The 16,184-nt window shown below is 30.3% G+C and overlaps 1 protein-coding gene across 4 annotated transcripts in view; it reads left to right on the top strand.

Annotated features, from left to right (window-relative positions):
- Positions 1 to 16,184, top strand: part of Arl4 (ADP ribosylation factor-like 4) — a 31,534-nt gene that overhangs the window by 4,146 nt on the left and 11,204 nt on the right. For 2 of the 4 annotated variants that reach the window (XM_087413560.1, XM_011052595.2), the window contains exons 2-3: positions 14,046 to 14,527; positions 15,720 to 15,935. In XM_087413560.1, the coding sequence (XP_087269686.1) occupies positions 14,317 to 14,527; positions 15,720 to 15,935 (427 nt within the window). In that variant the 5' untranslated portion in view covers positions 14,046 to 14,316. Of the gene's footprint in view, positions 1 to 5,431; positions 5,584 to 5,656; positions 5,719 to 13,757; positions 13,919 to 14,045; positions 14,528 to 15,719; positions 15,936 to 16,184 lie in introns of all 4 variants that reach the window. The other 2 variants (XM_087413559.1, XM_087413558.1) reach the window with 2 other exon arrangements.

Genomic DNA, 16,184 nt, shown 5'->3' with positions numbered 1-16,184 from the left:
GCGAAAAAATCTTCAGGATATATGTGGTATGGCAAATAAAGTTCGATGACTGTTATGAGAAAATAAAAATATCATTTGATTAGTATACAAATGATCTTTATTGTTCTTCAAAGTTCTTTGAAGTTCAAGAATCTTCAATTCTCCGCCCTCCCCCTCTCTCTAGAGACTACATTTTTAACAATATATACCTTGTGAAAACTGTGAAAAGTCTTTTTTGGATATCACCTTAAGTTTTATTATCACACAGTCTCCAGATAGCACAATGCATTCTTCAAATTTTCTGTTTTTCTGAATTGTAATTCCTTAGGAATTTACAGAAGAATACAATAAGAGTATCTCAAGAAGTTATGTGCATCATGTTTAGAATTCCTGAAGACTTCTTAGAGTATTTATATAGAGTTTCTCTCTCTCTCTCTCTCTCTCTCTCTCTTTCTCTCTCTCTTTTATATTCACAGATATTTATACTTTATTAATACAAGCAAAATAGGGTTTAGAATAGAGAATTACCAAAAATATTTTGAATATTGATACAAGTGAATAGTGCTTAGTTAAAAGATTAATACTCAGTAAACTTCAATTAACGGTAACATTGCACCAATATTGTAATTTCTCGCCGAATAATGTATACGAATCATAATATATTTTATATATAATAATTACTTGTGATATATTGCGTTATAAATTATAATATTTATTAATGTAACGTTATCATTAATTGATATTTAATAGATATAACATATTTTTTCTAAATAAAATGATTATAATAGATTTAACTTCATTAAAAGAATTGATGTCTTATAAGTTAACGGAACAAAGTGAGCATAATAAATTCTAACATTTTTATTTGTTGCTTTGTTTATTTGTTGATAAAAATAGCCAAAAAAATTTGTTGTTCTGTCAGTTTTTTTTTAAATGATGTTTTGATAAAGGAAGATTAAGTTAATGAAACAAACAATATACATATAACAAAGCCAATCTATTTAAAAATAACATAGGAATTTGTTGCTAATTTGTTGCTGTTGAAATATCCTAGTTTTGAATCCATTATCTATGAAATAAGTATAAATAACAAAAACTTCAGCGTATAGGCGAACCAAGAGTAAAAAGTCAGTAAAAAGTTTGTTGCTTGCTTGAAATTGGTATTGATTGGATCATTTTTCTAATATTGATTGTGGTACTGACTTAATAAAATGTTGTATATTTGTATAATAATCTTGCTGAGCCCTCATGACGTACCTTTACCATTTGTCGTATCATGTCAGCGCGCGAAATGTCAGCACTGTGATTAGAGAACTTTAATCGCTATTAATTTGAAAACTCTATTATAGCCTTGACATTTTGATATTAGGACTTTCGTCTCGAAATAATTTTAGGAATCTACTATTAACTGGTAATACAAGAGGTCTGAGACACTCTGTATATATTCAACACGCATATTTTTATTGTTTAACATTAATATAGTTTCTAATATATACATAAATTTCTTAGTATTTCTTTTCATAATCAATTTTTATAAAAATAATTAATATATTTTGAAAACAAAGAAGCCTGAAAACAGATGGCTTTTATCAATATTTTGTAGGTCCTATATTTCTTATATGAATTGTACATATGCACGAATATAGAATAAAATGGAATTTTCTCTGTAATTTGCGTAACATTTTTATTTCTTCAAAAATACTTTTGTTATTTCTTTTATTACTGAACGCTTCGCTTCCCCCATAGCAAAAAACGTCACAGTTACATCACACAATCATGATTACGTCATGATGATGTGCGAATGTCCGCTTTATCATAAATGTGATGTCATAGCAATGTCATGGTGATGTGCGAATATCTTTGTAACATGTGTTATTTTGTTACAACAATCTTATAATGATATTATATTTTCTTTCTAACTGTTATGATTCTATTGTGACGTGAATGTGACTTTTTGTTATGGGGGGGAGGGGGGGTAGGTGATTGATTTTATATATGTAAGATAGTAAATCTGCAATAATATTTGTGAAATTATATTGTAAATTGAGACATATATACAGGAAAAAAAAAGAAAGGAATACAAATTTCAATATTTATATAGAATTACAATTAGTTATTCATAACGCATCGAGATATCACGAATAATTTAACTTAACATAAGATAAGAATTGTATTCCGTTATTCATTGCAAGCATTAAAAATAATTTATAGCATAGGTTTTCAACGTGGGTGTTATCCCCCTGGTGGGCGCTGAGGAGATCTAAGGGGCGTTGCTAATCCTAAGGGCAGTAAGGGGGCATTGTGGAGCAAATGGGCAAAAGAATACGCCAGAGAAATTTAATCTCCTAAATGTTTTTTAAACAAACATTTAAACCTTAAACATTCCAGCATTATGGGCTGTGGCAAAAAAATTTTTTATTGCATTTTTCTCATCCTAATTAGTTGGAACGTAGATTTAGTACGTTACAAATCTTTTGACGAAAAAGAAAAATCCATTGCAAATAGTTAAGCGTGAAAATTTAAGAATGCTGCTGACAAAAATAGAACCAAAATGGTAGACAAATTACTAGCGTCACACCAAGTCCAAACTTCTCATTAATGGTAATTTTTTAATATATATAAATGTATATTGTACTATAATTTTTTAAATATTTTTTATTTGATTCTGTATAATTTTCGTTTTGTTTTTATTTAGAGTTCAGAGAGAGTTTACGGTCAAGGGGGCGCTGAATAAAAAATATTTTAAAAAGAGAGCGGTGAGCTAGAAAAGATTGAGAAACTCTGATATATACTATATGATTTATAATATACGTAATGAAGATTTTCAGTACTCGCAATGAATAAGGAGCCAAATATGTGTATGAGTAACATTCAAATTAAAGGTCATCGTTCATTATTTAATTATTAAAAAGTTATTCACAATAGAAATTTTATAGACTTTTTACAACATGAATGAACAACAATGAAAATAAAGAATCCTGCTGCATGCAATTATTTTGAGATTATGTAATTGCAATCTGTAGACATTTATAATAAATAATTAAATAAATAATACAATTACACTATAAATAATTAAATATGATGGCAAATCTCCAGATTAGCTTCCAGGATCTTCTTTCTCTTCAATGATTTCGATCTTGACGTATGTTGTCAAGGTCAACCCTGAGTAATCTCCAAGTTTTAGCCATCGCTCGTTATCATTAAAAAATTATTAACAAGAAAAGTTTAAAAATATAACATCTCATTGTAATACAATTTTTGAGCGCACAACTTCCACGCGAAGTGACTCTCACCCTACCTCCCCTCCTCCTACTTTAGAGACGCACAACTTCAACGTGAAGCGACCCTCACCTCACCTCTCCCCCTGCTAAATGGGCGCACGACTTCCATAATTGTATTGTTTCACGTGGACTTCGACTTTGTGCAGCAGTACAAATTATGGAAGTCGTGTGTTAAGCAGGGGGGGAGGTGGGATGAGAGTCGCTTCGCGTGGAAGTTGTGCACTTTTAAAGCAGGGAGGAGGGTACGTGAGGTGAGAGTCGCGTGGAAAGATAAACATTTCTAAGCAAGAGAAGGTGAATTTTTTTTTATTATATCGTTAATGTAATTCAAAATATTAAATCGCGATATTCATTATAATGAATTTTTGAAAGCTTTAAGACGAACTGTTTGTAGTTAGTTCAAGAATTCTTCATGTATTTATTTTTCTAATTGTAAATAATCTAATAATAAATTTTTCTAATTTTTGTACATATTTTTTAAAATGAATTTTCTATACTTCTATTCACCTTGTGCTATTTGGAAAGTAGAACATAGGGCGATGAAGGAGACTCGCTTTACAAATATTTTAAACGTTCAGAACTGTGTGACAAGATTTAAAGCGATATCTAAAGATGACTTTTCACAGAGACTTTTCTCGCCTGCTGTACAAATGTCGGAAGTGTATTGTTTCTAGGTGAGATTACTTTGAAAGACAATAAAGGTCGTTTGTATATTCATTAAATGTATATTTTCTCATAACATTCACTGAACTTTCTTGCCACATCACTTATATACTTTAAAGAGATTTTTTTTTGAATTGTATTATTTATTGTGAACATCCTTAGTATAAATTTTTCTCAGAATTTTTCATATAATTTTTCTATATTAGAATTTCTATATTAATTTTATAATTTTCTCACATTTTTTATATGAATTGGAACACTTCTCAGAAAATCTACATCTTTTCTCAGAATATTCCATAAATGTTAATTATGAAATATCGTAAGATTTCTAAGATTTTTTATAAGTATAATTTCTGATGAAAAATTATAAAATCTAAAAAATTAAAAAATACTTTTTAAATATTATGAGAAATCTCAAAATATTTCAGAATTCTTATGTATCAAAAATTTTGAGAGAAGATGTAAAGTTTCCGAATATTTCTGAGTATTTCTGAAAAGTATTCCAATTAATAAAAATTATAAGAAAAATTTTTATCAGGGATGTTTATATAATTGAGAATATTTAACAGGTTATTTAAGTATTACATAGTATATTTCTTTTTTACGTTATTAATTTTATAAGACTCTTAACTATATAATCTGTTTAAATTGGTGTTGTTTTTAATATCATTTTTGACATCATGACAATATAATATCTAACACTAATATCTAAAACTTATTTTCTATAATGTTAACACATATTTCGCATATAGTTCACGTTACGTATAGTATAAAATTTCGGACATAAAAGCGTGTTCATCGACAAAAGCAATGAACACGCTTTTATGCCCGAAATTTTTATATACTACATACACTACATTACACATACCCATTTCCGAATTTGTTGCTAACTCTGACACATGAAAAATAATTAGTTTATCTGGATCGGGACTCGCGCCCAGCACTAAGTTTTCTTAAACATTGTTTAAAGAATTTATTGCTCACATGTTTTGAGTACCAAAATGTTCCTTGTAACATATACTATCGAAATATACCCATTTCCAAATTTGTTGCTAACTCTGATACATGAAAAATAGTTTATCATGTCAGAATCAAATATATAAAATGAGGCTTGAAAAAATCTATCAGTGAAAAATATAAATCATGTGTCAGTCTTGTTAAATGATGTCGCCTTCCTCAAACTCGTAGCTTTGGGTCTTCTTATGGAAAGATGCTTGTTTCTTTTTAAGAATCCTGTTAATCAGTCTACCCTATTCCACCAGTCAATCATTTTGTTGATATGCCAAGAACTATCTATATAGCAATATCTATCATATTTGACAACACTATCATATGCCAAGCGACACACTTCTTTAGGTCCGATACCATAAAAAATTTGAGCCAGTTTTAGCAAGTAATCAGTTAAACTTCTTTTAATCTGCAGTGCAAATCTTGAAACGTAATCAAAAGTAAACAAATCAGGATAACTTTTATAACGTGCTATACATCTTTTCAACGACTCTCTGCAGATTTGATAACTACGTGCTACGGATCGATTGCCTTTTATTGATGATCGACTCTGCAGCCTGTTTTATCAGTTCCACGGATTTAATCCTTCCTTTTATAATTGTGCATTCTGAAAAACACTCTTTGGAATATTACAATCTTGTCAGTTTTTTTTGTAAGTTATTTATTATCAACTTTAATGCTTAATATCTCGGTTCGCAGGGCCAACCTAATGTTTTTTCTTACAGATTCTTTCGTTTTGTACAAAAACGCATGAATGAGCCTAATTTCATCGAAATCGGAGATGAAGGTGACATTCTGAATAATTACCAGTCTCTCTGTGTAAAAAACATCACTAATGTTGATTCTACAATGAGTCAGTAGTCTTAGTCTGAGTGGGTGAAATTAGCCAATCAGCATTAGTCGTACAAATTAGCTATTGATCAACTTGTAAGATTCAAACTGACTGACTCATTGTAGAATTAGCATTAAGAATAACAAGAGCAATCTTACACTTTTTACCCTAACAATACAAGTAAACTTTGCGGCATTGTTATTAAAAAGGTATAAATAACCGTTTTAGTAATCACACTATTAAAACAATAGAAGATTAATGAATACACTTACTTCTAATCTATCTAGTTGCAAAAATGATCTTTTCAGACTAAAATAGATCTGCTATTATTTTACTTTTGGCTCTCAAACACACAAGTACATCCAAGCTTTCTGACAGCTACCGGACGGCAACGAACTGTGGCGTGAGATTCCCACTCTTAGTTGACAAACCGTGTGGCGAAATTTTCTAATGAATACGTTATTACTGAGAAACAAAGTATGAACCTTTTTCCCCAAGGACCTTTACTTCTCGGTTTACTCTACCCAAATTAAAAAATTATTCAATATAGTTTAAACAAATTTAATAGTTTAATATTTCATAAATCTACAAAAAGTGTCAAGAACACATTTAAAAATAAACACATTTAAAAATGTTTTATATTTTAATATTTGTTTTAAACACGTTTAAAACGAAAGCAGTTTAATTTGATGTAACATTTAAAACATATTTTGACCTACAACCCTAATTATAGTGAGCTTGGACTTTTGTCACACGCTGTAACATAAATGTGATCAATAGATTAAAGAATAAGTGAGAATTCTTTCATATAAAAAATATGAGCAAAGAAGTATCTGATAAAGCGAATTCAAATATAAAAGGCTCTGTCTAATTTCCTGATGTCGGGATAATACCAGTTTTGTTCAGTGCTTTTTGTGCTGCCAGTAAATTGATAAGACACTTCTGCGCGATTAGTTAATCACTCGATCATTGAAAATTTATTAATATGCCCATGTATATTAACATAAGGACCTCTAATTTCATGTGCTGTAAGTGCTGTGTTTATTATAGCACATAAAGTGTTCGAACCTGTATATATATTTTATTAAAGCCTCATATTATTTAAAGTAAAAGAAGAAATGATAGTTTTGAAGCATTTTTGGATTAATTTTTTATTACATGGCCGCTTGTAATTATTTCTACCGTGCGACTTCTAAAAGCAATATTGGAAGAAAGAAATATACATTGAAATAAAATTGTGAATACATAAATATAAACACACGTATATACACAACGAGAATACAGAGATATAACATAGTGGCGTGGCACGATGTAGCGCACGCGCATCTTCGTGAGTCGATAATGCACTATCGAAGCAGCTAGCACCAACACCGACATTTCGCATCAGTGATTTATACTGCAGGCATCCCAAATTGTTAAAAACAGATTTTCGCATTTCTTCTCTTTCTCGCGATTAGAGGGACGTAATATCGTCATTATGTATTTAGCGAGGATTTCAGTATATGTCACAAAGATTGAATAAATTATATCTAGACAAAGTGGTTTAAAACTATTTGCTCATTTCAAACAACAAGTTCTGGTACTCGGTCTTTTTTAATCAATCTTTTTTAATCCTTTGTAGATGAGCGACCACTTTTCGGATCATTTTCTCTTATTTTGTTAACTCTTCGCTCGATTATTATGAAATTTTTACCTGTGAGACAATTTGATAATGCTTTATTCCGAGGTCAAAAGTAAAGAAATTTAAAATAATATACTGAATAATTTGATTATACCAATAAGGCGTATATAGTTGAATACATTTTGGTGAAACCAAGCAGAATTTCTAATTATTATGATAGGACTCGACATCTTAGAATATTTAATAAACTTAACGGATTTGAAACAAAGGCTATGGGAATTAACACGGTTTCACTCATTAGTTTGAAATCAAATTAAATATTATACTATTTAATCACAAAAATAATGATTAAATAATGATATAACAGACAATTACTACAACTACTACTGCCAATTACAATACCGACTTCGAACTTTTCAACTCATTTGAGTCATTCTTATCGAAATATTTAATGCATGCTGTTTTGTGTCTTGTAGAGAAATCCAGGTCAAATGTCCGTATGTATATTGTCCAATCAGTTTTGTGATACATTGGAAACAGAAACTGAAAATGACATTAAGTGGCAACACACCAAAAACTACATTACAGACTTACAATAAAACTCCGAACCGCTGCAAGCCAACACCGACTACATTTATAACATTGTTTAGTAACAACAGCAGTTGTAATTACTAATATAAATTGTGTAAACGAAGGTGTATACTGGTGTACTATATAAGTGTAAAGTATAAAGATCGTATAATAATAATTAAAATTCTATTTAAAGAACTTAAAATAAATTAAAATTTATTATTTATTATTTCAATATTTGATAAATGTTGACAATAACGGATCCAGCTAACCTTGACGTAACTTTGTCTAGGTCATGACTCTGAGCGATCTTCAGAAAGTTTTAATTCAAATTTTTTATTCAAAAGACTTACAAATAAAATTGACAATATAAATGTATATTTAACTGTATAATTTAAATTGTAACTGTTATAAATAACTCAATATAACTTTCTACGCGAAATGAGTTTCAGGGTGGATGTAACTTCGCGCGAAAAGTCGGATGCTCTTAGCCCTTAGAATTTTATGTTCTTTTTCTGTTCCTACTCATTTCGTTGATATTGAGTAAAAATATAGACAACTTATTTTGAACAAGTAATACGATAATAGAAGTGCGTGCAGTCCTAGGCGTACGCAGGATTTCAGTTGGGGGGAGGACGAGGAGGGTAAAATTCTATCTTCACACAAGATTTATAAAACATACTTATATTAAAACCAGTCTTCAGCGAACTTTCTTAATACTTCTTCCTCCAGCTTCTCTTTCTTCGCAAGCACCGTTTTTTTGTGTACACTCAGGTTTGTTTTGTTTAAAACTTTTTTTTTAAACATCAAATTAAACATGCTTTTTTTAAAAACAATTTAAAACAAATGTTTAAAAAAAAACATTATTTTTTTTAATGTGTTTTTAATACCATTTAGTAGAAGAGAAGATGGTACTCTCGTTACATTTTACACGATAACTTAGTTTACGTGGTTAATAATGAATATTTAAGTTTCAAACTTGACAATTACATTCATTAAAATGTTGAATCGATTCTGAACCCAAAATTACGAAATATTTATTATTTAGGACACTATTAATAAAAATGTGGCGACATTGCATAATTATATAATAAAGGGGTTCTCCCCCCCCTGCTCTGCCCTGCATACGCCCATGTGTGTAGCCTATATAAGAGATTACATAATTACATGATGTTCATTGTACTTTTATGATTGATTTTGATTGGGAAAATGTCAAGATTAGACAAGAAAAGGCTGATGAAATGCTTAATAAAAGACTGATTTCAGAAATGATCCATATAAAGTAACAGAAACAGAGTTTGAATTTACAGAATGATACGTATTCTTTAGACCCTATATATTCTTTAGACACTATATATGAATTTGTTTATGGAATTGTGGCGTTGTTTTCCCCCCCTTTGTTCTTATTTTTATTTTTATTTCAATAACTACATGATTTTATTATTTTAACTCTCATTTCATCTCTGACTGTCGACAGACCTTTATGTCAAGTCACGAGAAACGCTTACTATGTAAGTTAATAAAATTAAAATTCAGACAAATGATTTTAATAATTCTCTAATTTTTCGTTTTTCGTTTTTCGTTTTTCTTTTGAATGAACATAGCAAATCTGACAATCTGATGAGCGATGTGATTCTATTTATTGACGCAATGTATATGACTTCGATTTTACTTTATGTAAGTTTTTATATTATATTATTATTGTATAAATTAATATTTTTGATAATCATTTGGCTATTTATCATTACATAGCTAATTTGGATAAAGAAGAACGAGCTTGAACGAAATTGTCGGGAATCACCATCTTGGAATTTGCGTTACTTATGTAATTTTGATTTATATTTTATATTGATAAGGACCCGAATTGAAGGATCGAAATGTTTATTTTATTCGTTTTGTTACATTCACACGAAAATAAAGAGTTTTCTATGCATCCGAACAGCCGATATAGGCTCTGATGGGCTTTTTTATATTTTTCACTGATAGAGTCTTTCGTTCGATAGGGCTTCATTTTATATATTTGTTTATGAATAATTGAGAATGAATATTGATAATTAGCTGCATACTACTCTGTTCTTGCCATGATAACTCAAAAATGGTTGTAGATATCGACTTCAATTTTTTTTTAAATAAAAATAATAAATTTTTCCATAAACTTAAGCTACTTTTGCACAAAATTTATTTTTTAAATCCATTTTAACAAATAATTTTGATATTTCGACATTTTTTTATTTTGCACTGCCATTTTTGTAATCTTCATGTTCTTTTCATTTTAGGTTCAGATATATATATCTCTATAGATGAGAATCTCATCAATAAACTAGTACCAAGAAAATTAAAAAATTGTCACTCGTTTATACGAAATCATGGCAAAATCATGGCAAAAATACAGCAAAACACAAATCGTGCGATCGTCATTATCAATATTGTCCTTAATTATTCATATTTTGTGGATTTTTGTGGCCGATTTTATTTATTAAGAAGCATTAAAAACGTGCTAAAATAAAAATTCATGAATGTTTATTCAATTCTATTATTCAAGTCTACAAACGACATGAATTTGACACAATTTTCAACCGTTCGAACCTTTCACTTCTCTTATAGAGGGAATCTACTTTCAAAGATCGAAAAAAAGGTGATTTTTTTGACATTTTTTTTTTTTAAGAAGAATACTCATTGTTTAAACAATTTTTGCACGTTTTATTTCTATTAAGTAGCGTTCATTTCTTTATGCAAAAAAGAAATTGTTAATATTAATTTTTTTAACTTTTTAAATTCATCGAGAAGAGTTAGCTCTTATCTAAGTAACGAACTTTATGAAAAGTTAATCAAATAATTTTTTTAATCGTGTACATAAAAATTGAAGAAAATGCATAAAACAGATTTAAGAAAAAAATGCGTTTAAAATTTTCGTTAAAAAATGTAGTTCTTGAATATTTACAGTGCTCAGAGACTAATCTGCTATTCTAGACATACAGTAGCCCTTTATCTTCTTTATTAAATTCATTCCGAGCAATTTGGGCCAGTCTACGAGAGTCTCGGGCCTCTCTCGTGTTACTCAGTTATCTCAGCTCTTGCCTGGAGATTCGTTGTGTTATACATATTTGCATAGTGCGTGTATTTCGGTTCATAATATTAATTTCCAATCATGATTTCAAATTATAATTTTCATTCGTAATTTATAAAACAGCAAAAATCCCTTGAAAATTGCCATTCATAAACGCCAATTTTGAGTATTTTTACACTGTAATTGAGGTAATTTTGGCGCCAGTCTCGAGTTAAAACATTTGTTCGCATTCTAGGTATATTCACCTAGACATCGTGTTAACAAATCTTCGTTTGATATATAGGTGTAAATAAAAATTAAAGGCTTCTCGATACCTCTAATTTTTGTATCATGATTTTGAATATCATGATTCAATTAAAGGTATCAAGAAACATTATTTATTTTATATCAATTTATCAAACGAAGATAATTTGATGCAGGTGATTCGAAGCAATCGATCATGATCTGATAGTCACAATCGAGTTTGCTGACGTACTGTTAGCATTTTGCTATCTGGATGAATATGCAAATGTTTACTAAAAATAAAAGAAGAGGCCTTTTTACATCACTGATCTAAACTTTCAAGGTTTCAAGATAGTATAACCGTTGTTTGGGAAGATTATGATAAACATCAAAATTGTTTATTTTCTTCTAATAGAGCTCTAAGAATTTTTTCAGAATTTTTTGTCAACTTTTTAGTACTGCATTTTCTTATTGGCAATTATTTTTACCAACATAAGAAAATACTAAAAAATTCTGAAAAAATTCTCAGAATTTTATGAGAAGAAAATAAATAATTTTCTGTAAAGTTGATAGTAGGTAAAAAATTATTGAAAATGAATATTCGATGATTTTTAGTAATTAACATCTTGTTAATTGTTGCGAAAATTATAAAATGATAGAGAACTTTTCGACTCAGTTTAGTCCGTTCTATCCCTATGCGAGAGTTTTATCGTTACTTATTAAACACCCTGTATATTCACTAATGTGAAATTTTTAGAGACACCAAGGTTAGTTATTTAAGTGCATCAATTACAGCGCCGATTCCTAATTGCTCTTATTTACTCGGTTTTTTAATTAATTAATGTTGCAATCGTCATTGACGAATCCAAATGGGATAATAAATTATGAATACATGCATGCGGTTTCAATGTTTCTCTAATCGTTTAATTATACATTCAATATGCATATATGTCATAATCAAAGTATTAACTTTAATACATGTATACCCTTATTAGTAACAAAAATGTATACATTTACGTGTAGTAAATGTATATATTGACTACAGTAAATGTATACATTTACTGAGTTAACATTTTGACTGTAACATATACCATAAATTCGCAATACATTTAGTTTCTAGAACTTCAGAAAGCTTCACATTAGAAGAAACAGTAAGTGAACGAATATGTAAATATTTGATTGAGAGTAGTCTAAATTCTTTTAAATCTTTGTCACCCATAACACCGCATTTTTCTGATAAGATACTCAAAAATCCAGATTTTCCAGGGTTTCACTTATTCTACCTCCATAGTTACTCAAGATAAAATGAATAAACCTATCCGTGGTTGAAGGTCAAATATTTAAGGATGTCAGATATTTAAGGATGTTGAAAGATGATTGATGTCCAATGTCATGATTATGCATCAAGTGATAAGTCAAATCAAAAATAAAATTTAACTACTATTATGATTATTGGAGAGTACTTCGATAATAATAACTTTTAGTATATAATTTTGATTTTTCTGGAAAAAAATTATTTATTATATATAGAGGGTTGTAAGCGTGTAAAGCATTATCTTTTTAATGTGGTTCACAGAAAATCAGATTCATGATTTTTATGAATGTATCATCTTTTAATTTCTTATGATGCAACACAAATAAGAGTTTGATTTACAGAATTTGTTGACTTTTGTATCTCAAGATATTCGATTATAGATTCCATGTAACTATAATTAGCTTGAACTGGTAAAAGAACGCTTTTCTCACACTCATTGGATCTGGAAAATATCGAAGTTTTTAATGTATGAGTCAAACGCGGAACAGTCGAGTTAAATATTGCTTGCATGTATGATATTCCATGCAAATTGATCCTCTAGATTTTGTTAAATGTGTCATCGACTTTTATTTTCATTAAAATTAATTTAATATGATCTCTTTGTTTGACTTCTCGTCTATGCGTATACATGCGTATTATGATCCAATATCATTCATTTGAAGTATTAAGATAATTTTTAGTATTGATAAAGTAACATGTAATTGGAAGTATTACATTTTATTTGTTTTTTACTTGTTTGGTTCTTTTTGCTCCTTGTAATCGTTCTACATCGAAAGTAAGTAAGATGACTCTATTTCTTTCTAACTGTGCAGCCTACTTTACATGAGACAATGAAACAATGACAATAAAAAAATATTTATTCAGGGATTTCGACCTAGACGATGTAAATAATGAACTCGATCCGTGCGGTGGATATGGTAATAAGCAAATTACCAGTTATTCGCGACCAACTCTAGAAAGTCTGATTAAAGGAGGGTGAAAGTTTTATTCGAAAGAGATTTCTAAGATTTCTGTACGCACTCCCTTCACACACACACACACACACACACACACACACCCCCGCACGCATATTGGATACACATATTACGTTTTTACTCCTTTATTTAATTTATTTTAATAATTCAAGCCTAATGTACAATGTGCTCTTTGTTCCTGTTTCATGCCCTTTCTTCCGTGCCCTTGAACTTCTGAACTTGAAGAAACGAGAAGTACATGACAAGAAACACGATTGTCGATAAAACTGTGTGCGAAAAGGCAAAAAAGATAATAAACAAAAAAACAAGAACTGGAAGCAAAAAGCACATTATAATAGATTAGGCTTTAGTGATTGCAAGAAGAAAACAACATTCACCGTAATTCGGTTAATATTGAAAGAGACACTGACCTCGATGGAAATCGAGTCCTACTTATTATTAGACGAGATATGGACACCTGTTTCGGGTGGAACCGGTCGAGAGGCGTTAACTGTGGAACGCGCTTGCTTTCAGACGATGCGGTAGTGGATAACTTCGCAGTAGCGGACTCAAGGTTGAATTTGAAGAAGGAAGATATTTTTTGCGTGCAGCACAGAGGAAGAAGAGAATTCTAGATGCTAGGCCGGATCAAAACGAAATAGAAAAGAGAAGAAGCAAGAGAAAGAGAATTGAAGCTAGTAGAAAGAAGCGAGAACGAGATAGGGAAGGAAAGAGAGGCAGGGAGGGAGGAGGAGAGAAAGTAAGAGAGAGAGAGAGAGAGGGAGGGAGGGAGAGAGGGAGAGGGATGGGCGCTGGGATGGGTAGAAGCGGCACGAGCGGCGGTCTGCTCGAGGCACTTCCCACAGGAACTCCCCTGCACGTGGCGATGCTCGGTCTCGACAGCGCCGGGAAGACGACCGCCCTGTACAGACTGAAATTCGATCAGTATCTCAATACCGTACCGACTATTGGCTTTAACTGCGAGAGAATTCGCGGTGGCATCGGAAAAGCTAAAGGTACATCTCCCACAATTTTCCATCTTTGGTCTTTGACCATCTGTGTCTTTTTCTAATAAGCGTATTTCAAAACCACCAATTTTAAGGCCTGTTGAAGAGAAAAAGAGAATAGATGAACCGTGCAAGAACTTAAGCTAAAAAGAATAGATCTTCAGTCGTCGTTTTTGTGATAGTCTCGTTGGCTAAGAATCTAGAATTGATCTTCCTTTCAGCAAAACTGTTGATGTTTTTCAAGTTACAAGTGATCGAAGAGAAAGAGTTTTTCGCGAACGAATTTTCAAGAAGTTCAACGGTATTACTCGCTTTAATTAATACCAAATATTAAAATTTATATCAATAAAATTCAATACAAATCTCGTATATAAAGATATATAGGACGAAAGTACTGAGAAAGTTACAATAAACAATAATTTTTTTCGATATATTCAATAAGAAAAAAAAATCAAATTAACTAAAAAATAAAACATCCTTTTAACGACATTTTTTTTAGAATACTTTGTATTAGCAATAAATAAAAGGAGCATGTAGTCATATGCAAGATATTCGTAATAAAAATCAAGTATTTAAAATTCTTATGTTATAAAATAATCGTAGACGTTTTGACCCAGATTGGACCAATTAATTGTCAAATTTAATTGATTAACATTTATATTTATTTTGTATGTACAATATACTGAAGGTGACCAAATCTGGGCCGAAATGTCTATGATTATTTCATAACATTAATATAAGAATTTTAAATACATGACTTTCGCTATACGAACATCTTGCGTCTGCTTCTTTTATTTATTGTTTATATTTATTAAGCCATTATATAAGTATCTAATTTTGTATTAAGATTTGACATATACAGTTGAATCTTCATATTTTTTTTCACCTTTTCTTGCTTCCTTGTTTTTTACTAATTGAATCTCTGTAAATTATTTCTACTGTTACTGTCCTACTATATAATTTTTACTCAAACATATTTCTGATCTAAATCTAACATGTGTGTTACTGTTATAAGATTGAGAAAAGATTGGAAATTGATGAATGCTATCTAGATTAGAGAAATAGCTCGGTTTGCAATGACTAAACTAAGTATAAAGATTCGATTATAAATGCAACAAGTCACAGACAGCATTTTTGGATGCCCGTGTCACGTCGTTATGATTTTTTCCACCTTAAAACGCAGTATGTTTTTTGATCACAGGTGTTAATTTTCTTGTGTGGGACGTTGGCGGGCAAGAAAAGCTACGGCCGCTGTGGAAATCGTACACGAGATGCACTGATGGTATTATTTTTGTCGTTGACTCTTGCGATACTGAACGGCTTGAGGAGGCAAAAATGGAGCTTACCAGAACGGCGAGAAGTCCGGACAATGCGGGTGTGCCGATCCTAATCCTCGCCAACAAACAAGATTTGCCTGGTATAATTAATATTATAAAATTTATTTAAAATTTATAAATTATATTTCAAAGACATCTTTTTAATTGGAAAGTATCATTTTATTTTTGTTGCCTAATTATTTATTTCCATTTTTGTTGTCATATTTAGTTGACATGTTTTTTTTCTCAAACCTTTTTGCATAACATGACGCAGTAAACGTATTTCTTTTTGTATGCAAACTTGATTCGTAGCAGTTGGTATAAATGACCGTAGCGCGCACGATGCGTTT

This window comes from Acromyrmex echinatior, chromosome 14 (assembly GCF_024713525.1).
Source record: "Acromyrmex echinatior isolate Ae372 chromosome 14, ASM2471352v2, whole genome shotgun sequence".
Classification (NCBI taxonomy): domain Eukaryota; kingdom Metazoa; phylum Arthropoda; class Insecta; order Hymenoptera; family Formicidae; genus Acromyrmex; species Acromyrmex echinatior.
Note: the sequence above shows the minus strand (reverse complement) of the source record. Positions and strands in the feature narration are given on the sequence as shown.